At 39.2% G+C, this 26,678-nt stretch overlaps 2 protein-coding genes across 4 annotated transcripts; both read left to right on the top strand.

Moving 5' to 3' along the window:
• Positions 1 to 625: 625 nt before the first annotated feature.
• map3k7cl (map3k7 C-terminal like) lies at positions 626 to 16,897 on the top strand. Of its 3 annotated transcripts, none has more exons than XM_042499749.1 (5): positions 626 to 875; positions 5,682 to 5,763; positions 9,694 to 9,752; positions 11,309 to 11,424; positions 15,976 to 16,897. In XM_042499749.1, exons 2-5 carry the CDS (start codon positions 5,688 to 5,690, stop codon positions 16,154 to 16,156), a joined length of 432 nt encoding a protein of 143 aa, XP_042355683.1. In that variant the 5' UTR covers positions 626 to 875; positions 5,682 to 5,687; the 3' UTR covers positions 16,157 to 16,897. The 3 variants fall into 3 exon arrangements, with proteins under 3 accessions (XP_042355683.1, XP_042355685.1, XP_042355684.1); XM_042499750.1 differs by lacking the exon at positions 626 to 875 and adding an exon at positions 3,568 to 3,921; XM_042499751.1 differs by lacking the exon at positions 5,682 to 5,763.
• Positions 16,898 to 17,924: 1,027 nt separating this feature from the next.
• On the top strand, positions 17,925 to 24,658 carry LOC121952381 (transcription regulator protein BACH1-like). The gene is made up of 5 exons (XM_042499020.1): positions 17,925 to 18,131; positions 18,249 to 18,497; positions 19,881 to 21,335; positions 22,277 to 22,483; positions 22,960 to 24,658. Exons 2-5 carry the CDS (start codon positions 18,249 to 18,251, stop codon positions 23,293 to 23,295), a joined length of 2,247 nt encoding a protein of 748 aa, XP_042354954.1. The 5' UTR covers positions 17,925 to 18,131; the 3' UTR covers positions 23,296 to 24,658.
• The last annotated feature ends 2,020 nt before the right edge of the window (positions 24,659 to 26,678 follow it).

Here is a 26,678-nt window from a genome sequence, read left to right on the forward strand (position 1 = left end):
TGCTGGATATTGGATATCGTCAAAAAATTCAATACCATGCCTCCCTAGTGTAGGCATATTATAAATTCTTGTCATGCACATTCATACCAGCCTATAAACAGACCAGATGGAGGGCAGACTGTTATGTCCTTTACTCAGGTTTCCAGTTGATAATAAATATAAACTGTTGTTTGGATCAGATGCAGATTGGCGCTGTCATGTGAAAACAATAAATTTGCACATCATCAGCTTTTTATGAGAAAAGTAAAATGGTCCCTTTTCAGCTTTGTGACAAAGCTTTTCTTTTGTTTGTTTTTCTAGATATTTTAATGTAAACTTTTAGTGGCTCATTTAGTTGAAGAAGCTGGAGATTTCTCTCAACCAAGAAGGGAACTCTTAATAATACTTTGGTTTATCTGAAAAGCTCAAAATCAAAGAATTTGTTTTTCACTGGATAGCACCATGATCTTCTATCTGTGGTGATAAAGGAAAAACAGCATTGTAAAAATTTTAATTATCTAAAAGGGTGTCTGAGCTATTTCTATAAAGCCCTTATAATTTACCATTTTTAGAGGGGTCACTTGAACGCATCACCTGACGTGGCATCAGGTGCTCTCATTAAAGGCAGGTGTGCTAAATTCGTCAAGCAGGAAAGATGCCAAGGGGATACACTTTTCAACCGCCGTTTCTTCGGTTAAATCTTTTAATATTTAAATGAATTTATCGCCCCATTTTTTTGGAATTTGTTTTGAAAGGACTATTTATTTTGGGGAAATGTTTGTTTTGGGTTTTTTGATTTCGTTTGAACACGACAACCAGATTTATGGTTTAGCGTCACTCAGCAGCTCTCATGCGAATCAACGTCCAGCCAAAGCACCCTGGATCATCAACAAACAGTGAGTACAACCACAAACAGGGATATCCTGATTTCTTGTCCTTACACTGGATCAATCTTCAAAAGCACTGAATCCTTCATTTCCCACGATGTAACTCAATCGTGTATTTTCTTTAGACCAGGGGTGTACAAACTTTTCTAATGGAGGCCAGATTAGATCATGTGAAAATACCTGGGGTTCACCTGCTTCTGGCATGGTGTGGGTTAATAAAACACAATTGTGAGATGACTGCGTTTCTATTGAGTGATGTTATGCAACTTGGGAGCCAGTTTCTACCTAGTGTGTGTTTCAGTGTTTCAATTGCAGTTTTGCGAATACCACCTCATGCAACATCAAAAATGTTTTGCAATAGATAGCTTTTTCAAAAGTTTCCATTAGGTGTATTTTATATCAGTGATTTCAGTTTGTGTAATTTCAGAGTTAATTGAAACCAGTCTTGTTTCATCTTTAAAAGAATTTGCTGACAGCTTAACACTTTCATTGTCAAGAATATGGCGATGCAATGCACACCACGACACAAGTTACAGTTCAAAATATAGGGATATATTGCAGTACTATAAGCAAGGCAATATATTGTGATATTTTTTAAATCTACTTTTTAAAGAAATCTGTCATAAAGACCACTCCAGCATATGCATAAAATATGAGTTAAAAAAGTATACTTTTTTAATGCAATCAGGACGGCGGGAATTAAATTTATCACAGCCCCTTTCCACTTTCACTCACATTTTGCAGTAAATTAGGGGGATAACCTTTTAGGCACCACCAGTGATTTTCACTACTCAGACATGCACATTCAGGAACATAGCCATCTTGTACCTTTTCACACATGACCATGGCCATAGTGGAATAGATGGGGCAAGGGACAGTCCAGCAGATGGTAGTGATGCAACACTTGTGAATGCTAACCACTTTAAAACACAACAGAGGAAGATGATGGGGCAAGGCCGGATGTACGTGAACACAGCAGAGTTGTTCACTTGTGTAAGTCTTGGCATAAAGCATTCATGTCCAAAGTCTAGCCTCGGGCTAAGTGTGGCCCTCAGACCAATTTTAAATGGCCCTTGGCTTGACTTTCAAAAAATTAACACAATATTGGCTAATCAAGCAAGAGCACTTTGCCTTTATTTTCTTTCACCTCACAACAGCTAGATAATCACAGCATTTGTAGACATGCACCAAGTAGGAACTACATAGGAAAAAAGTAATGTTTTTGGAAAAAAGACAGTAAATAAGCAAACTAATGATAACCAAACACCAGATATTTCCTGCAAGGTAGCAGACATGACCACAGCAAAGTTGCATGATAAAGTTGACAGCGAGGGCTACAGCTCTCAGAAGTGGTGGAAAGTTTAAATACATTTTCACTTAAAGATGAAACAGTTGTGTTGGTGTCATTTCTATGCTTTTTTTTTTTTTTTTTTTTTTTTTTACTTAACCCAGATGATGATGTGAAAGACAGCTGTCCCCCTGGTATTTCCCCATTTTTTTAAAAAAAATAAAAGAATTAAACACTAAGCACTTAATAAATCAAATACAGATTGAAATACATCATCAGTGGAGTCTGGTGATTAGTTTGCTCACTCCCCGTGAAGTCTTTTGACAAATGGATGGCAACTTTTATGTGTGTGTCCCTGCAATATTACTGCTGTCATTCACAGCACAGCTGCTCTGGCATCTTGCCTAAAATGTGAGTAGTCTTGAATAAATTTTCTAAATATCGATCCCTACCATTCACACATGACCCCATGCAGAAAATGTTCCTGAACATTTCAGGGAAAGACTTTATGTGTAAAAGGGGCTTAAGTCTGAATCCTGGATCAGTTTTTATTTTTCAGACTGATGACATCATCTGGATTATCTGGATCCTGTAGAACCACAAACATCAAAATTCAACAGTTTTTACAGGCTGAGTAGTACTCCTTGTGATGAGTAAACTTGTCCAGTGTTAATTCCGCAGAGGTCCTTTAACCCTTTTAAACCTGGAGCTACATCACTTTTCTTGTGCTGCTTTTAGGCAAGTATTTCAACTTTTGAACCCTGTACACATTAGTGAAAAATGTTCCACAAACTGCAAGAAACCAGTAGATGCTTATATATTTATTTACATAATTATAATTTTCGAGCACTTTGCCAAGTCATTTTCTTGTTGTATGACCCCCCCCCCCCACTTTTTTTTAAAAAAAATAAATAATAATAATAATGATTTGCTTGTACTTGTTACTAATTTCTTGACATTTTTTGGGCCACTACTTTAATAGATCATTGTCTTCTTCCCAAGAAATTAAAGTCTCAAACGGTCAAAAAGTCCGTCTGTAATTGCCTGAACCATGTCTGATGTAGGATACTGTAGCTTATTTATTGCAAGAGACTCCCCTTGGTTATAAAAAGTCTATCACCAGGGTTAAGGTGTTCCTGCCCTTGCACTTTATTCCCAGAACGACTCCCCAGAAGATAAACAGACTGGGATTCTCTATTTTCTTCCGCCGGTGCTATAATAGCATGAGATGTTCATTCTGAGCAACTGTCTCATTGCACAGCTATTGCAAAGCCAAAGACCATCCCAGCGGCATGACCGTGTCACTCAAAACAGTGCTGCGGCTTTGGACATTTTTGCGGGCTAAAGTCATGTCATCTGAGACATTTAATTGGGCCCGGGCCGCCACAGGGGGACAGCGGACGGCATTCCTCCAGCTGCCTGCGCCCTGTTGTGTTGCTCTCCGCCGCGTGGCCGCACTCCGTGGATAACATGTCCATGCCCACGCTAACTTGAGCTGCTGGTTGTGTGGATGGCCGCCTTGACTATGTCGGAAAACTTTTGAATATAAACTAAAATTGTCTTAAAAGGGAAGCGGAGATTAAACCTTGGAGAGTTAGTTGTGCCATGCAGCGGCTGAGAGACGACCTGTGCTGATTCTGAAGAGTCCTCATTGCGGACCGATAGGGGACAGACAACAATCAATATTGTGGACGTACTCTTTTGACTGATTTTTTTTTTTAAACTTTATTAGACGGAATTTCCTGGGACAGGTTCGCGCTGCTTCAGGTAATGATGATGTCGGCCCTTCTCAGCAGTGCATGCTGGAGACAGTCCGTATGGATTAAACTCATCATCATTATGTGGATCATAAGTCTACATTATGTTTCATTGTTTCACTCATAATGCTCTCATTTTCTGAGAGAGACTAATTAAAAACGCGCTTATTCGCTGGTGTAGAAGGTCATTGTTGTGTGAGACAGAGGGTTTACTGGGGTTAAAGCAGGCAAATGGCCTGATATAAAAAGCCTGTACCTACACTGGAGGGGGGCATGCAAAACCCAGACCTCAGAGCCAGTCTGTCAAAGCTCCCTAATTATATAATCCCACTGCAACTCTAAATGCATGATGAAACTGGTGGCTGCAGTGTGTCTGTGTGTATTCATAAAGCCCTATACTGCATTAACCCTTTGAAAACTGGAGTGACATCATTTTTCTTGTGCTGCTTCCAGATACCTTTCTCAAGTATTTAAACCTTTGAACCCTGAGCAAATTGGTGTGCTTTTTGTCAAAAACACGAGGAAATGGCAATGAGCAACAAAAAAAAAAGAAACTGGTAGTTTTAGAATTTGTTTTTGTTTTTTTTTTAAGCTGGGGCACAATGTCTAGGGAAAAAATCTATATGAAAGGAAAACTTTATAATTAAAATAAAATATTTTAAGTTATAATTCTAAAGGACTTTTCCTAAATCATTTCCTTTAAAAAACGTATTATTCTTTTTAAATGTACTTATTTAATCCACAAATTTTAGGTAAATTTTTTTACTATCTTTTTTGCTAATTTTGGGTCATTTCGTGTTCCATCGATCATAGCCATCTACCGATATTTTGGAAGAAATCAAGCCAATTATTTCAGGTTTCAAAGGGTTATTCATGTGCTTTATCAAAGAGTCTGCAAACTTGTATTTCAACTAAAAACAGCACCTGTTGAGTTCAGTCTTTAGTTTATTGTGGTTAAAATCACAAAAGACTGCAACGAAATATATATTTTATTGTTAATTTGTCAATCATTGTCTTTATTAACCAGTTAATAGTTTGATGTATTAAATGTGAGAAAACTGTAAAAAACATAGATGAATGTTTACAAAAGTTCAAGATGACATCCTCAAATGTTGTCTTGTTTTGTCCACGACCTAAAGATGTTTAGTTTACTGTTATGAGAGAGTAACAAAGCCAGAACATATTTAGATTTTTAAAGCTAGAATCGCAGAGATTTGTCTTTCTTTTTTTTTCTTTCCTAAAAATGACTCAAGCCGATTATCAGATTAGTTCGACATTTTATAATAGTTGACAACTAATGAGTTAATCATTTTCAGCTCTAAATCACAATGATGTACTAGGTTGGAATAAAACAAATGCCTTCCATATCAGATTGGACACCGCATGCACAATAATTAGGGTTGATACTCTGTAACTACTGATTGATCTGCTGATAAGATGTTTGGTCTATAAATATAATGGTGAGAAATGGCCACTACGATTTCCCAGAAGCTACGGTGACACCTTTGAAATGCTCACTCTGTCTAAGCAACTGTTTAAAACCCAGAGACAGTCAACTTAAAAAAAAAAACAGAAATGAAGGAAATCACATTCAAGAAGCTGGAGGCACTGATTTTTTTTTCATTTAAAAACTCTTAAATTACTATTAGATTATTAAAATTGCTGTCAACTGTAAGTTGATCGACTAATTGCTTCATTATTGCAAAAACATTCGCCGTCCATGAGAACCTTTTGATTGTGCTAACAGCTCTGTTTTGTGGCCTCGTGAAGGAATAAATGATCACCTCAACCAGAAGAGTGTCCCCTGATAAATCTGAAGTTAGAATTGCCTTCAGCCTCGACGACACATCAGGTAAACACACGCACACTTACAAACTGTGCACACACACACACACACACACACACACACAAACGCCTCCACACACACACACACGTGTTCCAGCATGTCAAAAATGATGGTACCAACTTATTTAGACTTTTGTTAAACCTATTACTCAATTGATCATTTAACACCTGACGAAGCTCGGGGGCTCTACTCTCACTGCATTTCCAGTATGTGTGGGACACATGCACCACATTCCTCTCACCAAAACAGAGCGGGCACAATCTGCCCCGAGCAGCTCCCTGCTCCCCTCGCACCCTATCACTTTAACTGTGTTCATTCTTCTACGCCGTAACTTAAACAGGTGCTCCCTCTATTTCTGTAGGACCACAGCATATTAAAAACTAACCACACATGCATGTGAGCAGCTGTGCACTTGCAAAACACACATGTATGCACCCACACGAGCAACTGCACAGCCTTTTATGTGACCAGAAGTATTTAATTCTTTAATCTTCAACCTGAAGTCAAAGATCTACTCCACCTATGGTCCAAGGTGTCTGTGGGGATGTTTTAGCGCAGAGGGGCCCGGCGCTGGGACAGCAGCTGCAGCTATGCAATGGTAGAGTCAGGTTTCCCCGCTAATACTAACAGTGTCCCGCTGCCTGATTCACTGTTCAGCTTTTAGAACACTGGCCTATATTTATAAGCAGTTAACACTTCCAGTCCTACTCCGCCCATCTCTGATCCCCCTTGTCTTTCTCTTTAGGAAGTGAGATGAAGGGCTGTAGCAGGAACGACACACTCAAATCCCACTCTGAACAGTGATTCATTGAAGTTTGTGACATTCTGCTTGTCATCCCACATGGCGACGTGTCCTCTTGCTGAAGTACTTTTTCATTTCATAATCAGTCATGTTATTTTGGTTTCTATCTTTCTTTTTATTCAGACCTCAGCCATCCATTTGCCTGGATTCACCTCGCTTTCCAATTAGTTTTTTGTCTAGTTGGGTTCATTTTTTTGATGACTCCTTTAAAGTAACTGTACAAGGCCTGCTTTAGTTGGTAGTATGTGTACACCTGTGTACCTTGTTTTGATTGTACCTCCAGAGCTTTTCAGGCATAATCTGACTCTACCACCCAAAATCAAATTCTGGGTATTCCCTAGACCAGGGCTGTAAAATGTACAGCCTGCAAGCTTAAAGCGGTCTTCCAAAGTGTCCAATCAGGCTCTCTGGATGACTTTGTAAAGTATGATGTCAAAGAAGTCATTAAATTTGAAGGCCAGCAATTCTATCTCAGACAAATTAAAAAATTGGAAAATGTCTTTATCCTTTATTTTTTTTTTGGGGGGGGGGGGTTGCTGAAAATAGAAATAGAAATTAAATAGTGATTCCTCACATTGACTGATAAACTTATAAACTTTACTTGAGGGCATCTCTGACAGTATAGGGACACAAAATTCAAGCATTTTTATTGTATAAATTTTGAAATATTGCAGAGTAAAAGTCCCACATTTCTATCTTGAAATGACTTCAAATCTGACAATTGAGGAGCTATATAAAACATTGTTCTGTAATTTCTGACAATGACTGAAATATATGAGTTCAGGACATCTCAAACTACACCCATACTGAAAATCAAGCATTTTACTGTTTCAAAGTTTATTAAACTGTAAGATTTGTGATGGTTTTACTGGTCTGGTCCACTTGACATCAAATTGGGCTGTATTTGGCTCTGCACTAAACTGAGTTTGACACCCCTGCACTAGATGATCGTGTTGTTGCCTCTTTGAACTTATGTTTCTCAGCAGGGGCACAGAGACTTGTGCTTCGTCTGGGGATCATCCTCTAGGCCCATCATGACTTCATGCCAGGCATAGTTATAACCCCACACTGTGTCAATCCTAAGCATGAGAACTGTATTTATTCCACATCATAATTGGCCCCATGGCTGCAGGCTGGCCCACTGATACCTCTGCTTTTAGACGGTTGCATCATCCCAGGATTCTCCACATGTGTTCCACAACTCCAGGGGGACATTACTGGCGAGGCAGAGGCTGGTGCAGACAACCTGTCTGTTTCTGTCTGTCTGGCTGCATGTCTGTCCGTCTGAATCCCTCTCTGTCTATACATCTGGCCTGTCGGTTCTTTCTGCTCACTGTGTTTGACTGTTTGTATTCTTACCCTGCGTGTCTTTCAATCTGACAGCTCATTACTGCCATACAGTAAGAGGACATGGCTCATTTATAAGTGTAGCACTGTGTTGCTATGTTGTGGTGTCATTTAAGAGGCCCCTATAGTGTTTCATTTTAGTCCATTTTATGAGGCGGAGAAAGGCATTAAAGCAACTGCCTGTAGGACAACTCACTTGGCTGTACATCAGGAACATTCAACAAACAACATCAATAAAAAAAATATCTGAGAAGACATTATGCACTGCTTTGATTTATCAAATGAAGTCATTTAGCATGCTATAAAAAATCAACTTGCAGAAAGGGGCTTGAAGGTAATCAATCACAATGAACATGTTGATGTTTTTATCGCCAAAGTGAAACCTTATTTATTAAAGAAATGGCATGATTCAGATTGTCCTTCAACAGTAGCAGTCAAAATGATGCAATGTTTCATGTTTGTCTCACTGTTTTAAAGATATATCACAGTAGTTCCCAAATTTCATGTGAAGGACCCCTAAAGTTTCATGCATTAAGGCACGGACCCCCATTTGATAAGATTTAGCTGCAGGGAATTTCATCTGAAAAGATTTTGTTTGTTTTCTATAATTGTCAACTATAGTTGAGAAGATAACCATGGAGGAAGTGGAACCTGTGATCAGAATAGTCACTCTTATGACTTGTACTGATTTCACTTCTATTGGGGTTTAAATATTAAAACAAACTGTTCCTCATTTTTGTGGAGACCTCCAGAACTCTCTTTGGTGACCTCTGTTTGAGAGCCATTGATTATATGACTATAACATGAAGTCAGTTCCCAGTGTAAGAGCTTCCTGCAATGCTTCCTGTATTTTCACAGCAATTGCAGTAGACAAAGGTATTGCCACAATCCCAACTGAAATGTGATAGAGTACTTAAACAAAAGGTGGGACTTTAATCTTTATACTACTTTATACTACATTGCATTTATCTGTGAGCTATAGTTACTAGTTACTTAATTTTATTCTTTTATATGTAACAGTAATGATCATATGATGCATCGTTACAGATAAGAATACTCAGCTGTTTATAAAATACGTAGCCCTAACTCAACTAGGGCTGAACAACTGAAAAAAAATCCAAGTCTGATTATTTTGACTGATATTGAAATTGCAATATGATTTGCGATATCAAAGTGTGTGTTTTTCTGTGTTTGTTTTGTTTTCTGGCGATCTGTATCATAGATGTCTCCTTAGGTCTGTAGAATATGATATGTAGGCCAGGACACCCCTGAAGGGTGACAATATGTCGTTTTAAATGGCATTTTGACACACACTCCTTCTTTTAACACATTTTGTGTCTCCTGATATTTGAAAGTTGCAGTTGTAGGCTGTATTGTGATTTGACAAAGTTTAGATTAATTTTTAGCCCTAACCTCAACAATATTAACATACCCCCTTCATGTTAATGCATTAATAATAATTGGCTATTAATACAAATACTGTATATGCTAACATGTCACTGTGAAAGGAACCTTTCTGTAAATAAGTACTTTTACTTGTGATACTTTAAATGCATTTTGTTGCTCATGCTTCCATATACTTGAGTAAAAAGTGAGTGCAGGGCTGTTTCTCATAAGAGTATTTTACAGCTGCAACTTTTACTAAAATACAGGATCTGAATACTTCTTCCCCCACAGCAGAAATCATACAGTGTTTGTTTTACTGTTTTTCCAACTCAACGTGTAATAAATTATATTGTAAATATTATTTTAAAGTAATGAGTGAATACTGTGCTCTGTCTCAATAGATGTAAAAGATGTGGAGGACATCCCTCAGACTTTCCCAGACCTCGAACAGCGACTACAGGTATACAGTGCACTCTAGCATTGCATACAGTAAACACACACCTTGTATTGTTGGCAGGGCAACCCAAGAGGAGAGAGGACAATTATTTTAAATCAACAGCGCTGGTAAAGAAAAGCATGACATGAAAGGAAAAATCCAAATCCCCTCTCATACGCTTTACTTAACTTTGAAAAAAAAAACTATTAGCATTTTGTGTTTCATGCCAACATAGTCCAACAATTTAATGCCAAAATATCCCCTCTTTGAAATATGTTTTGATTTTGAATACTTTTGCTCTGTTAACATTAACACTGCTGTCATTATTGCTTTCTCCACTTACTGTATTATACTGTATAGTATAACTACTTCCCAACTGAAGGCCGAGCCAGAGACATCATTCTGGAAATCACTCACTGGCAAAGAGTTGGGGGCAGGTTAATAAAAAATGTTAATTGAAAAATAGTTAAAAAATAGAATATGTCAACCAAAAATTAAACTTAAACAAGCTTGAGGACCCTAAAAGAGTTTTTGTTTTTTATTTGAGCTTGCAATCTTCAGATCTGGCATCAGACATGCTACCATTGCAGAACAAGGTCAGGCTTTCCATTCATAAAGCATTTATAAATTTCATGCAAGTCAGTTTGGGTCTCACGTCCTCAAGTACAGCAATCTCATATTTCACCCATAGTGATGTCTGCAGCAAATTTCATGGCCATTTTCCTGATACTGTAGGAGATAACCTGTCATGGATAAAATAACATTATAATGGTGCTACTGGGGCAGTGGAGGGAAGGTCAGAGGGTCACTGAAGGAATGTGTAGGAATTTGGACTTTAGCAGCCTTTTAGTTTTAAAGCTGGAGTGATGAACTTTTGTCTCCCCCCTCTGGCACTAAGAGTAATTACATAAACAATGTCACTCTTTATAATGTGTTTTTACAGGTGAATTTGGATCGTCACCTGCCCCCAGGAGCTCTCTCCAAATATTATTTTCAATTTAATCCTTCTCTATGAACGCATTTTGTTTTTAATATGGAGCATCCACTCCAGAAACTTTTCTTGGATGCCTTTTGTGTCATTACTACTACCATATGCCTAGCTGCCTGCCTTTTTTTTTTAAAAAAAAAGTTAAAATCTTTATTTCAAACTGTCCAAATACATGCTCTCAGCAAGAACCAGAATTACACGCACATACACATGAAGCATTAAGGAAAAAAGGAAAGCAGTGCCAAATAAAAAAATAGACAACAAAGTAAAACCAACTTAACATAAAATAAATTAATTTATGCATTACTTAAGGTTGCCACACCAGCCACCAAAGCAGAGTATACTGAGAAATACAGAGTGCTTTCCTTGGTAGCAATTAGCTTGATCAGCATTGTATGAACTTATTTGACAAGGGCCTGAATATAAGGGACATTCATTTCTATGTGAAAGTCCTGCGCTCGAGCTTTGATAGAAACAAGGGAAAGGGAATTTGCTTGGAACCATGTTGTGTGATATAAACAGTTTTTAAAAAATGTCTTACACTCCTTTTTTTAGTGTTTGGCTTATTCCTAAACTATCTGACCTCTTGCAGCCAGTGCCCCCCTGTGTGTCTCTGAGAGAGAGCGTTCAGGTGTACAAGGAGCACTGCAGGATGGCGAGAGAATTCCACCAGGTCAAACACGAGATCGCCGTGCTCGAGGACCACAAGTGAGTCCCATACATTTTATTTAACAAATGATAACAGGAGATCTTGTGGCTGGCTTGAACCAGAAGAAAACATTTCTAATCTGACAGTATAAACCAGCAGATTGTCTGTTGTTGTTCTGGCCAAAATGGCATGAAAGCCACAAGGAAGACATGTTCAAATATCCATTTACTGGTACATTAAGCAACATTGATTCAAGGAGAGCAAATGAGAATTTGTTTTTGTAATAATGATTTATAGGTGCATGTTTGAAACATAAACTTACTGCGAGGCACCTTGGATCAAAATGTCCACTAGATGGCACATGTTAATAGCTTTAATACAGTGTTTATCTCGTGATCTACTGAAGTTTCCTCAAGATGATATTTAAATAGCTGGTGATGTCTGACTTTAAATTTCAGATGCATGCTCTTTATTATGATAATTACTTTTAGATTAGAATCAAGATCAAGCATGTATAGATGTGAACGTTACACTGCATTTCTTTGTTTGACTGCGGAGGATATTTAGGAAAAGTAGCACCTATGCTGGGGTAAATATTACACTAACTGCAGCCCCTGTCAGGTGTAATTGAGTGAGACCAGCTGTATGCTTTAATGCACATATATCTGCTGTGTGTGCTTGCACATAAACAGGGGTGTGCAACGCACACACAGTGCACACTGTCCCCTGTGCCCTCAGCAGCTGTGGGTAGTCTTAACAGTGGGATTTTCAAGGCCCTGGGTTTTACCCCACCACCACACCTACACACACACACACACACACACACACGCACACACACACACACACACACACACACACACACACAGACATGCACACACACAACCTACACCACTTGGCAGCTCCTAAATAGAGAGGCAGGCAGACTGTGATGGGATGAGTATAGCCTTGAGTTTAGATAAGAACATGATGAGTCAGGGTGGTAGAAACTCTTGCTTCTCTCTTTTCACGCTGTTTCTCATGCCAACATCCACTGACACATACACACACAATGATTCACACTTAAGAAGAAAAGCGAGACAGAACTAGACAGAAGTGAAGGCAATTCCACACATGGTGTTTTCAGGCTGATACCCTGCATACAATATAAAGTTTCACCAATACTAATACTTCATTATTTATCATCAAATGTATTTCCATTGAAATGTGAATATTTTTATATTTTTTGCTGTTTGTCACCAACAGTCTTGCGTGAGACGATGAATGTTTTGTTCCTTCCCATATGATTACACGCAGAATGACAGGAGAGTTTCAGACATACAGTGAAGTGTTGCAACAGGAACAACACTTTGACACACTTCGCAGGGATTTTCCGAAATTTGCTCAGTTTACTTTTGGTCAGTTGCAAATGTGTATATACTGTAGCTCTACTCTTTAAAGTGGATTTCAACTCTTTAATCTATCCAGTTTTTATGGAGTCAGTCAGTTTAATCAGTCCTGTAATACCAGATGGACTGAATCTTTTCCACGAACATAACGTCAATTTTAACTTGATACAAAAAGATTATACAAGAAGTAGCCCTACTATGAAAGAAAAAACATGAAAAACATGACTTAAAAAAATGTCGAAGTTTTTGGTAGACAGGATTATATATTAAAAATGGTGTCCTTTTTGTTTATCTTCAATTTGGCAGTTTATGAAATTTTAGTTTTTCCTTCTTTCTTTTTTTCTATTCTTCTTTCAGATCTTCGCAAATTCGGTTACATAGAAAAGATTCTGTACAATTAAAATCGGACTGAGTCTGGCTTCTTTGGTTTCTGGATAGATTCTTTTGGAGTGAAAAAGATCTCTTCCCCTTTTTTAGGCTGTAAACGTCACAAATACTCATACACCCACACACATGCGTATACACATGTATGTTTTAACTTACTTTCATATGAAAAGAAACTCTGCGCAAAAGTAATGCACCTGAAACACTTATCTTTTACTGTAAATCGCACTGTGTTTCGCTTGTGGTTGAAACTTTTTTTTTTTTTTTTAGTAAGCTGCACTTTAAAGGTCCAGTGGGTAGGATTTAGGGGCATCTTTTGGTAGAAAAGGTGTTTTCATGACCTTATAATAATCTGTTTATCTACATATGCAGCAGGTCCTTTTCCACAGTCTGCCATTTGTTCTTCAGTAGCCAAAAGCAGACAAATCAGTTACTGGCTCTAAATAAGGCCTTTTTTCGCATTTTTCACCACTAAATCCTACACGCTAGAATTTTATTTACAATTGAATGCAATCATGTTACTTATACGAAATAGAAAAATCAAGTGTAATTATGAAGTTGTGTTATACAGTAACCGCATGCCTTCCCTTTTTGTTTTGTGTAAGTCATAGAATACTAAAAAATAAATTATGCAACTCAGATGGATTTACCAGTATTGGTTAAAAACTAAAAATGGATTGTGGATGAGGAAATTCACAGAGATAAGATGAGATAACCACCATAGTTTCCACCATCAAGCAGTTATGTCTATTTTTATGATTCCTTCTTATTACTTGTGGATCTGGTCTTTCAGGAAATAAACTGTCTGAAAATGGTTTCATAGGTACGTATTTGGATAAGAGGATTTCAAATGAATAGTCCATTATAATCAAAAAGTGACTTATTCAGAAAAGCTGATTGTTAATGACAGGTCATGTTGGACTAGACAAGGTCAATTTTTCCATATAAATATAACATTTTGCATAATGTTAGCGCAAATGTTTAGCGCAAACAAACATGAGAAATGTTTGGGTTTTTTCAGACAAGATTTAAAGGGTTAATTTGCGATGCAAACGAAAGAGAGGCCCCACTAACAAAAGTAAAAACTAAAAACACTTCTTGCTCAGATTGATAGATTTTTAGTTAAGTTACTTGGTTCTTCGTATTTGTTTAATTTGCTTGTACCTTTAAGCGCAAAAATGTTTACACCACTGTTGCAAACCTATCAAACGTGTGTATGAATTTAGCTCAAATGTGTATGGCCAGAGGACTTAAAGTTTATTATGGTTATCTTTTGTCATAGTGATGTCATTAAAGCTCCAAAGACAGACTGTATTGTTGAATAGAGACTCCTTTTCTTCTTTGTTGATGCTGCTGTTATGTGACTTGGCACTTACCAGCTGTAATACAACACTGACATTCACACACTCTCAGGCGTGAGGCCATGACACGCACGTTGTACACATACATGTGCGTGCGTGTGTGCTTACACTGCCATTCGAAGTCCAAAGGCTGATCTCTTCCCAGAGTGTGAAATCACTGTTTGCCAGGCAAAGTCAGGTCATCCTGCCTAAACCAGAGCTGCAGTCATTCAATTCAAACGGCTTCATGAAGTGGTAAAAAAAATGTTAGTTTGTGTTATTTTTTTGTGGCATGAATGTACTAAAACTTGAACTTACAAGATACCAAAAGTACCATTGGAGTGAAGATACATTTGTCAGACAAGAACATTACTTCTAACCAATAACATTACATTGCAAACTTGCAGTCCTCTGTCCCAAACTAAACTGCCATGAAAAACACTGACTAAACAAAAGACAAGTCAAGTTTATTATAATAGTCTTTCCTGAAGAACTCATCAGAAATTAGGGACATTTTACTAAAGTGTAGGCCTTGTGTGTATGTAGGATATAGGATTTTGGGAGATATATTTGCAAAAATGGAACATAATATTCATTGCTTAGTAGCGTAAAACATAAACGTAGCAAACTCAAAACATTGCAAACATCAACAATGTAGCTGTCATAATCAACACTTTTATTGGGGGGGGGTGAGGAAGAAACCTCAGGAAGAGCGGCAGAGGATGATGAGGGATCCCTTGTCCAGAACGGACAGACGTGCAATAAATGTCGTAAATAACAAATTATGTACAATTGTGGCAAAAAGGAAAGAGAAAGGGAGAGGGGAGAGGGGGAGAACAACAAATAACAAATGAATAAATAAAAATAGCTCCCTAAAGTTTTACAAAGTTAGAGTTCCTCCCATCCTGACTTTCTTCGGCCCCGATAATCGCCAAGGCCAGTTATCTGTCAACCCCTAGCTTGTAATTTAGGTTTGTATCAAACATCAGTAAACCATCTTTCCTTCTACATAAAGAAAAATTTGCTCTGCACATCATGAATATAACACAGTATTTGACCATGCACCACCAAACGTCTTATTTACTTATTCCAGAGTGGTCAGGATTAATGTTTTTGTCCAGCTCAGCCCTTCCTGTAATGTTGCATTGTTTCCATGTTTATTTTTGGTTTCTCTGGTTTCCCTCACACTGTAGAAACAAGACAGCTGGAGAATCTTAATTGCTTAAAGATATGAATTTGAGTGATCGTCTGCAAATCTGCCTTTTTCTGAACTGGGAACCTGTTATGGGTGTTTCCCTGCCTCTGGCCAAGTGAAGGCTGGGAAAGTATCCAGCTTTTCACAACTGAAAAGACATAAAACGGCAACAGAAAAAAAGACTTGATAGTTAATTAATTGTAGAATTTGGAGCAATAATATACTGTTTTATGTGTTTTTTTTTTCTTTTTTTAAAAAAAAGATTTACACCACCTGCTAATATTTTTATCTAACTCATCTTTTTAGGCGCAAGTTGCTTGCAGAGATGGTTGAGGATGAGCAGGTTGCCATGGAGATCGCCCGTCTAGAGGAGGAGTTTAGGCGTCTAACAGAGGAGAACCGCACCTTGGTGACTGTGCACAATGAGCGTGCTCAGCAGCTGGAGAGGCTCTGCGTGACCACCCGAACGAGGCAGGACTCCTCGTGACCTCTGACCTCCGCGGAACCTGAGGCCTCCAAACATCCAGTTGACGCCAGGCCAGGACAACCAAGCAGAAATAAAGGCTCAGTCAGTGCTACACAACCACAGTCAGTGAATCAGCCAATTACACAGTGAGGCGTCGTATTTATTCATGTCTGAGTAATTTTTTTGAACCACTGACGTGCTGTCATCATCAGTGTGAAGCTGTTGTAGTGATTCTACCAGGCTATGACACAAGACCACTTTTTCTGGGTTTTGTCATTGTGTGATCTTGCAGAACCTTCCTGGTCGCCACTGCAATACCTTGCAGTATATTTATGTCAGCTGCTGTGAATGTGACCAGATGCTCTGATATGTCTCAGGTCCTGTGGAGAATCAGATCTTTTTACCTGAGGTCTGCGAAGGGAGCCAAAGATTGTATGATGTGGTCCAAATGACATATTTTGAGGAGTGTTTCCCCTCCCCTCTCCCTCTTCCCCACCTCCCACACTTGCCTGTCAAAGTTCCTGTAATGATAAAAGGAAATGAGTGTGTAACAGAGTGTCGGGGATCGGGAAATTATAGCCATTTGTACGAAACAGCAAAAGAAGAAGGGTGATTGTTCATTTCACAATCTGCAGTAACATAATACTGTTAGAGTTGTACTTTTTTTTGACATCTCACCCACCTGTAGATGGAGAAGTATACAACAAGATAAACTGTTGCTTATCATCCTCGTCTATTAATAAAATGCATTTTATTTTAACACCAGCATCAGTTCCTTAGTTTCATTTCTCCAAGCCGTTGCTGTTGTGTTTGCTGTGTGTTTTATGACCATAAAGCAGCACTTACACGGAAAAAGGAACTAGATTTTTTTTCTTCATGAGATTAGCTCATTCTGGAATTATGAAACAGTCATCTGATTGGCTGGTTTGGCTCTGGCAGCCTTCCCTCCTCTTGCTCTGAATCATGTGACACTGGCAACAGAGCTTTGTAGTGATGATTAGTTGTTTTTCTTCACTACCTGGCATCTCAGCTTTGACGGAGTGCTTCTTTCTTTATACAAAACTCGCAAGTTTATCATTTCACAGTTTTTCAGTTGCCTCTGTAATTATCCTAATACAAATATTTGATAAATATTTACATGGCTTCTGACAGTTACTGACACCTCAAAGGCTTTAGGAAAAAATCTAAAACTTTTAAATTTTATTTATTTATTTTTACAGTTTTTTACCTATTGTATCTTTTCCAGCAAGACATTTTCTCTCTCTCTCTCTCTAACCCTAACAGACACACAAACATGCGACAAAGACTTGAACTGAGGTTACACAGAAATATATACTGCCAGAGATATGTCACACCGAGGACCTACTGTGAATAAATAACCTGCACATTAACATAAAAGCCTCTCTCTTCTTCCAACAGGTCAGTTTCATTTGTTTACACTCTATTTACACCACTTGCTCTCAAAATGCACTCTAATTAGTCGAGTAAGTCCAGACAACTCTAAATCTAAATACTCAAACAATAGACAATATCCTGTTTAAACGCTGGCTTTATATCCCCAACCCTCACCTTAATCTCTGAATTGTGTTCGGGGTAAATCTTTAAAGGGATTTTCTGGGAAAAGCCTGTTAGTTTACCAGACAGATCCAAGGGTGGGATTGGTATGGACGGGAAAACTGCTTGCTCATCCTATATCAGCAGGAGTGCATGAGTCAGCGCTTGCTCTGTTACACCCAGAGTTGTTGCGACACACACACACGCGCGCACACACACACACAAACTCTCACTCCCTCTATCTCTCCCTCCCTCTCACATACTCACACACAGGCCATATGACTGAGTCAAGCTCAGTTTTTAGTTTGTAGCAGAGTTGAGATAAGACTTTCTGGGAAACGCAGACTAGTTGGACGGCATTCCATTTAGAAATAACCATGTAACAGCTGGGACTTTCTTTATCACACTAAGAAACTCGGATATATAAAGTCCGCCTCGCAAGGTAGGCGTGTTTTTGTTGTTATTTTTATGTATAACTTTTTTATCATGTGTCCTGGTAGAGGCGAAGTGGTTAACTTTAAGTGTGTGTGTGTGTGTGTGTGTTTGTGTGTACATATAGATGCCCCTGATGGCCACGTCTGCCCCCCGGTCGTCTGTGTTTACATTTGAGTCTGCAGTGCATTCCTCCCATGTGCTGCGCTGTCTGGACGAGCAGCGTCGCCGGGACACGCTGTGTGATGTTACCGTGGTGGTGGAGGGTCAGAGTTTCAGAGCCCACCGCTCAGTCCTCGCTTCCTGTAGCGAGTACTTCACACACAGGATCTCCTCCCTCACACAGCACGGAGCGGTCGTCACTCTGCCACATGAGGTGAGATGTCACCTCTAGACGCCATACAGACAAAAAGCAGAAACACACATATGCTGCCAAACAACAACTGTTTGTAAAAGTGAAGTGAGAAAACCCACCGAAAGGTTTATTTCCTCAACAAGTGTTGATGGTGCTTGGCTGACTGTGTGAGATTGTGTAATTTTTTTTGTGCTGTGTTAGTCTTGTCATGACCTGTCACTTCGAAAATACACAATGTCTGACTGTATTTTGCTCTAGGGGGACAATGTAGAATAGCCCTAAATGTGCTGTACTACTCTTACTCAGTGCTTATCAGCGTTACAAAGTTTGTTGTTCTCAGTGATTTCCAATCTGTTACCAGTGGAGATGGCCAATACACCACATTATATTCCCTAGTGGGGTTTTAGGAATAATAGTTGTGGAGTTAAAGAAAAAAAGAATAAGAAATCATTTAAAAAAGAATGTGTCCAACCAGTTTGGTCTTCAAAAGGAAACACATCAGCATTTTGAATTTTCCTCCCGACTAATAAGGCTATTTTAATTACCAAATCCTTTTTGAGTTTGGTTTTCTATTATTCCACAAGTACTCTGTTTCTTTTACAAATTTAATTTGCATTAATAAGATTCTCTAAATGGAGGACCCACTGGTACCCAGCTTTTGGGGAGCTGCCATAGCAACAGAAACCTGATTTTCTTGTTACATGCAGATGTTTGAACTGGAGTCACATGACTTGGATTTAATCACAAATTTGATGATTTTAGACTCAAATTGATAGAATATAAAAAAAACAACTTGCAACTCGAATAGAACTTTAACACCAGTGACTCCTGATTTCTTAGATTTTTTAGCCTGACAATACTTGATACCTTCCCCGAAGCCCAAAGATAAATACATGTGTTTTATTTCCAAAGTGTGCTGTGAATAATTCATTTCTGTTCCAAACTAACAATAACACTACTCATTCCCAGTCAGTCAACACTTAATTCCCCAGAACTGTTTTGTTTGAACCAGTCCGACAGCATCCAATCAAGTTGCAGGAGAGAAGAACCAATTTTTTACTCTGCTGATAAAAAATGAATTATATTTGACAGAGTGCGCATTAGGACTTATTTAGTACTTGAAACTCAAGGTTTAGGACTTTGGACTTATTCGTTTTGAATTGGGACTGGAGTGCCAAGACTTACTTATGACTTGCAAAATAATGACTTTGTCTCACTTCTGGTTAGATTGGTTACTGTGTCAATTAAGTCCCATAAATGCTGGGCTTTATTTTGCTAAATGTTTGTGGTTTTGTATGGTATGCTTTATTATATGACAAAGTATTATATAATTACCTATTTCTGTCCTTAAGAATGAACGTAAGGATATAAGTGCTTATTTATGTCACCTCTCCTCTTTCACAGGTAACAGCTGCTGGTTTTGAACCCTTGTTGAAGTTTGCCTACACATCCAAACTTCTTTTCGGGAAAGACGATGCCTTAGACATACGTAACTCAGCTTCCATCCTTGGTTTCAGAGACCTGGATGATGCATGCTTTGATTTTCTCCTCCCTAAGCTCTTCTCCAGAAATGAAGGTTCTGCTCCTCTTCCGAGAAAGACCTGTTGTAAGAAGAAATGCAAGAGGCGATTATCAAAGGAAGACCGTGCCTTTGACTCTGACGATGTGTTGTTGGATGAGAAAGAAGTCAAACCAGCTGCTGACTCACCATCTCAGCAGGAAGTGGCTTGGCACTGTAACAAATCAGTGAACAGCAAAATGGGAAGTCAGAACAGCACAGGCGCCCTTACACCTGTGGCTGAAGGGACAAATAACCATTTTCTGCAGTGTCCAAAGTATCGCAAATTCCAGCTGGCCTGTGGGAAAGAAACTTGTGTCACAGAGAAAAGCCTGAACAATCCAGCACCCTTAATAAAGGATGACTGTGACCTCTCCTGCTCGCCCTGCTCCAGTAAGAATGAAGCTGATGTTGAATTCCCGGGTAATTCAACCTCATACTCTACCAGACCGAACAAAGGAGGGGCCGATGAGCCATGGCAGACTGAAACACATGACAAGAAAACAGAGGATTGTGTGGGTAGAGGGGAGTCTGACGTGATTATGAAAGACACAAGTGAAATGCAGATAAAATGGAAAAAGAGGATGGATATGGAGGAAGACATCAGCTCTTCAGACAGATCCAATGTCAAGGCAGTCTCCTCTGGGCCAAGCACAGCACTGAGTGAGAGGTCTGCAGGGTTAATATTGCACCAATGCCCCCTGAAGACCTTTGGTGAGGGGCTTATGATCACTGGGTCACTGGGACACAATAGGTTCACCATGGACATTGGAGAGGGCAAGAAAACAAGGGACTCTGATGCACTAGTATCCATTCATCAAAATGGAGTGGAGCAGGTGGAAGCTGAGCATGAAAGGGCAGACGGCGAGATAGATTGTAGCTGGCAAGAAGGAGGAAAAGGAGGACAAACAGGCAGCATGGAGAGAGAGAGAGAAAGGAGCACCGTGGAAAGGGAGGTGGCTGAGCACCTGGCCAAGCGTATGGGCTCCGATGTGGGCTTGCCTCAGCTGAACTTCCAGGACCCTGATCCAGAAAGTTCCTCCGATACAGGGAACGGACAGGCACAGAGCTCATCTCTAGAGTGGCTGAAGCTCCACAACAATCTCAGCTCCGCAAGCACCAGCTGTCCCTTTTTCCGGGATCTGGACCAAAGCAAATGTTTATGGAAGGGAGCAGAGCTGTCTGAGTGCGAGGTGGTGTCTCAGTCAGGCGTGTCATCCCTGAACTCTGGGGAGGATGGAGACTCAGAGACAGAAACAGAAGGAGACAGCGAGTCCTACACAAGAGAGAGGGCCAGACAGGTGAGCAGTCAAACCACGAATCTGCTCTGCAGATCTGTTCTGTTCTTCCATGTATCCGCCACCTCACTGTGAAGTTCACAATGTGCTGAAACTAATCTGCATCAATAAGCGTCAGCAACCTGAGATTACTTCACTATGTTTGCTTTAGATAAGGGATATCAAATGAGCATTTGGATTCATTTAACAGAAAGCAGAATCGCTACGGTACCAAGTTAATTATTCACCATGTACAGACGATGTGTGTATGCTTCTGTGTCTTGCGACTGTTTGCATGTGTCTTGCTAATTAGTTCAGAGTCCAAGCAGTTGACAGCTCAGGCCGTCGAGTTAACAATGACTACAGGCAAACAACAGCTTTGAGGAACCTCTGGTGTCACTGTCCAGAAAGTGTGAACAGTGAGTGTGCAGACAAAGTTAAGGTCATTTCAGAGGAGAAACAGTGCTTTTATTTACCCTAGATAACACTACATGATTTATACTGCTCCAATAAAGCGGTGATTGTGCATTTCCTGTCACACATTGGCAGCAGCAATAACCCAGCAGCACCCAACCTCTGCTTTTAAAAGTTAACTCCTCGTTTTAAGAGTTAATAATTAATTACTTGGTAGAAATATGTTAGCTCCATGACCATTTTAACTTTTGCCTGCAAGCTCAGCAGATATTTTTGGTCATTTAAAATTTCATTGAATGATGTGCCAAGATAAGTTTCATACATACTGACAATGATCATATGTATTTCTTATGATGTTCAGACTGGCAAATCAAACCAGGTGTTTGTGTACTACAGTCCCATGTCATCCACAGCATGACATGATGCAAAAACTATACAAAAAAGCATTGATTTTGACTCTGTCTGTCATTAAATTTGCTCCTCCTGTGATGCAGATACTCTCTTGATTTACTCTTTTGTGTAAGGTTGATTTTCTGTTTGGGCCCCCTCAGGTGCAGCTGCCGTTCTCTGTCGACTGGATTGTGGATCTAAGCAGAAATGACTTCCAGCAGCTGCTGAAGCAACAGGTCTTTACACGTGAACAGCTGGAGTTTGTCCACGATATGAGACGCCGCAGCAAAAACCGCCTTGCAGCCCAGCGATGCCGCAAGAGGAAACTTGACTGCATATACAATCTGCAGTGTGAAATCAACAAGCTGGTAAAAAAGGAATATTTTTTTAATAGGTGCAGTGTGAAGGATTTAGGTGGTTATATTGGCAGAAATTGAGTACAGTATTTTAAGTATGCATTCTTTTGTGTATAATCACTTGAAAATAAAAATCATTATGTTTTCATTACCTTAGAATGGGACATTTATATCAACATAACGTAAGTGTCAGAAAAACACAGAATTTAATTTAATTTAGTATTGTTAAAGGGTAAAATCACCAGGTCTGTTTGTGTTAGGGGGGAACAGACCTCTGTCGATTATTCAGCTCCTGGTGAAAAGCTCCTGACCAGTGAAAACTGAAGGAATTCTATCTGGGAGAAGTTCAGCTGGTTGCAATCTGCAATCCTTACCACTAAATGCCACCAAATCCCCATAAATATTACACACTGTTCCTCAAAATACTTTTATAAATCCAGTTCTGGTTTACAGACCTGCTAATCAGATTATGCATGTGTGTCTCACAGAAGACAGAGAGGGAGAAACTGATGACGGAGAAGAGCCAGCTGAGCCAGCTGAAGTCCAAAACATGTCACAGTGTCTCTGCGTTGTGCCAGAGGGTCTGCAGCGAAGCCAACCTGCAGCCAGAGCAGCTCCAGGTGTTAGCCAAATACACCTCACCAGACTGCCCTCTGTCCTCCTTCTTTCCTCACATAGACACACTCCTTTCACAGCATGGGTTGCCACTCCAGCCCCAGGTTTCACTTTCAGCCTCTTTTGTGGGCCATGATATGTACGTGGCGTCTGAGGAGGCGTCACCCACCTCCAGAGGGGAAACAGTAACAGGCAATGGTCAGCATTAGCTTTAGATACACATCCAGCATATGTACAAAACCCATAGGATCAGTTATGATGTCAAACTGTTAAGTAAACCAAAGGTTCCCACCCTGCTCAGTGAAGCAGTGGTACATATACAGCAACACATGACAATAGATTTGCAACGAGAAGGCTGTAATCAGTGCAGATTTTAATTAAATCCTGCTTCCTTTTCAATTTAAAACATAAGCCTCAAATTAAGAGGTCAGAAATGCATTCCAGGTGTCCAAAACATTTTACCTTTTGTCTCTAATGACCTTCTGTGGCGAATGTTTTACGCTTTGCAAATGACTTATTAGACTTCTGGTTAAAGCCCAAAGGGACCTGCTCACAAATCAACTCAGCCAGGGTGCATGTTGGGAATGTTTAATTTTTTTTTTTTTTAGCACTGGGACAATCAAACTTTAACCAAAAATCAAAGGGAACAGTGGTCCCTATATTTATAATGTTCTTCACTGCTTAATTACCTCAGGACAACACACTTCATCCTATGTACTTCAGTTGTTTAAAATGACATTTTTATACAGTTTCTCAGGTTTTAATAGGACAAATTCAGCACACAATACCTCTCACAGACAGTGCTGCCCTCTCTCTGTAGAGTGCAGCATAAATCAGCATTTTGCACCAAAACCAGACAACTCAATAAATAGACTTGACTTAGTGTGCCATGTTTACCTTCTGGTCATATGTCTGGCTATCATATTTCAGCCTGTCATTGTGGTCCTCTGACCACAGTGACACAGCTCTTCTAGGCTGCACACAGCTCTCAGCTTTGCTTCGACTCACTAACACAGACCTCACAAAAAAATCCCCCAAACGTGTTAAAAGTGCTGTCTAAAGAAACTGCACATTAGCAGCTTTTATACATGAACAAAGTACAAGTTTAGGATAAAAGCTGCCACACTGTGTAATTAAAAACCACATTACGTGCCTGCTCTTTATTATAGCAGGTGTCTGACTCTTTTAATTTTTAAAAACATTTTTTTTAATGGAAATATTGTGGGTTATCCACAACCTGATCATCTTTGACACACTTATCCAAATTTATTTCAAGGGTCAAGTTAACAAGGTAGCATTGACTCATTGTTGCATGCGGTACAAGCATATTTATGTATATATCTTGTGTTGTGTGTACTATGGAAAGCACAACTATTCCTAGTTGCTTTGTGTAACCCATTTATTACTCAATTTCTGCAGCTTTTCTATAGAATGGTGCAAGAATGAGTCCTAAAACCTGGCAATGAGTTAGCATTTTAGTACTTCTGGTTTCCTTGCTGCGAATGGGTTTTTGGTTAGCTGGAAATAAGGTCTGTAATTTACACAAGCTGAAGAGGCTTTCACTTTTTTTTCTTTGACATAAAATACTCCAGTAAATACCCCACTCACAAACTTTGAAGCTTTTATGTGTCTTAAAAAATGGCAGTTGCTAACAAGTGACTAAATGAGACTACAGAATGTCTGAATGGTAAACACAGCTTTCCAGTCTCATTGTGGTGGTGATTTTAAGTCATGCGACCGTGGAGTAATTTGCTTTAAGCCTAACATTAGCTTTTTACTGATGGCAATAACAATTAAGCTTCAAAAATCTTAAAGTGGTGTGAAGATTATCTTGCTGAACAAAACCTGTAAGTATCATAAATGCTTGTTTGCTGCAGACTTTATTTCCTGTAATAATCCAAAATCCAGTAAAAAAAAAAAGTCCTATTGAGGGGAACCAGGGCAACTTCCTCATAGGCTTACAGAAATACGTCATCCCCTGGGCACTGTACAGAACTTTAACCTGTAACCTTTCACCCCGTTTCTCCCTGCTTATAGTAGATCTTTGACGCTCAGGACTCTTCGCAGAAAACCAGCTTTACAACCTCCTAGTGATCAAGGTTCACTGTATTATATGTGTATATATTTATAGATTTCTTATGAAAATCATTACACTGCAGCTGGTTTTAAAATTATTGTTTAAAAATAAAAAAATAATACAAAAATCACTTATCCATTACTAGGAAATGCTGAACAACCACATTGTATTTTTGAGGACAGAGTGGTTTGAGGGTGTTAAGACTTCATTAAACACAAGCATTTTTTTTTCCCTCCCACTAAGCCAACAGCAGACTGCACACTCACTCAAAGTAATGCATGATAATGCTGGTGCTTATTGCCCTCTAGTGGCAGTGCCTGTACAGTCAATAGACTGTGAGCTGTATAGATGTGTACTCAAGTATATGCTGCATAAATTGCTACTGTGTTCCTTTGTTCTGAATGCACAAAATGACCATAACAAATGGATTTCTGCATTTTTTTAAGCAAAACTGAAAGAAAAACAATCAACATTAAAACAGAATGCTCCAAACAGTAAATGATGTTTGTTGTCATCTACCACTTGTGAAGATGATTGTTAGTGCAGCGCAGTGTTATTGAAAAATCATCAGTAAGGTTAATGAGATGTAAAATCTGTCAGTGTTCAGTGCGAGTGATGAATCGCTGAGCTCACAAGGTCTTCAGAGGACTCATCTTTCAACTTTGACAGATGTATTAATGATTTAATACTGTGCTGGCATGCGTCTTTCATGTTTCTCCCTCCTGAATCTGAGTCACTCTCCCACTTTACCTCCTCTCTGTTACTTTTAAGTTTCTCTTTCTTTTCGCTCTTTCTTCACTCATCCTCTGTCTCTCTCTGGAGGCTGTTTTAATTATACGGAGACTGTTATTTCATCTCTCAAATATCTTTTATGTGAGCAAACATAGTGTAATACCCCCCTGGATGATTCCGAAACATACTAAGACCTGTTACTTATGGTAATGTTGGTCATTCTCACCAGCTAGGTGTGAACATATCATAAAGGGAGAATTAAAGGAAGATCCAGGAGGGCAAATGTCAACAGTTTGAGTTAATAGATTTTGTCACAGGGGAGTGGGAACCAAGTGTTGCTGAGGTCCCAGGACTTAAAGACGAGAACCTTAAACCTCACCCTAATAGAGGAGGTCATTTGCTTGAGAAAGTAAGTGTTCACACGTCGTAATTAAGTCTATTAAGTCTTAAATCCAATCATTCTCAAGTGTCTGCACCTACCATGCACACACACATAGGTGTACATTTTAGGGGGTGGGGGTGGAACACATCACCCTCAATATTTAGAACGTGTATAGAAGCATGAAAGTAGAAGTAAATGTCTTTAACCCATTCAGAACCCGACTGTTACAAACGACACAACAAATAATGTAATGGTGTTTTTTCCTCTAAACGCACTTTTTTTTCCCTCTAAACAATTATTAGCAACATTTTTTTCTTTTGATTAGGATGCTTTATCATGTGCATATGTCTGTCCTTTTAATGGACAAAGAGTCTTGAAGCAGAGATCACCTAATAACAGAA

The sequence above is a fragment of the Plectropomus leopardus genome, chromosome 13 (genome assembly GCF_008729295.1).
Source record: "Plectropomus leopardus isolate mb chromosome 13, YSFRI_Pleo_2.0, whole genome shotgun sequence".
Lineage (NCBI taxonomy): Eukaryota > Metazoa > Chordata > Actinopteri > Perciformes > Serranidae > Plectropomus > Plectropomus leopardus.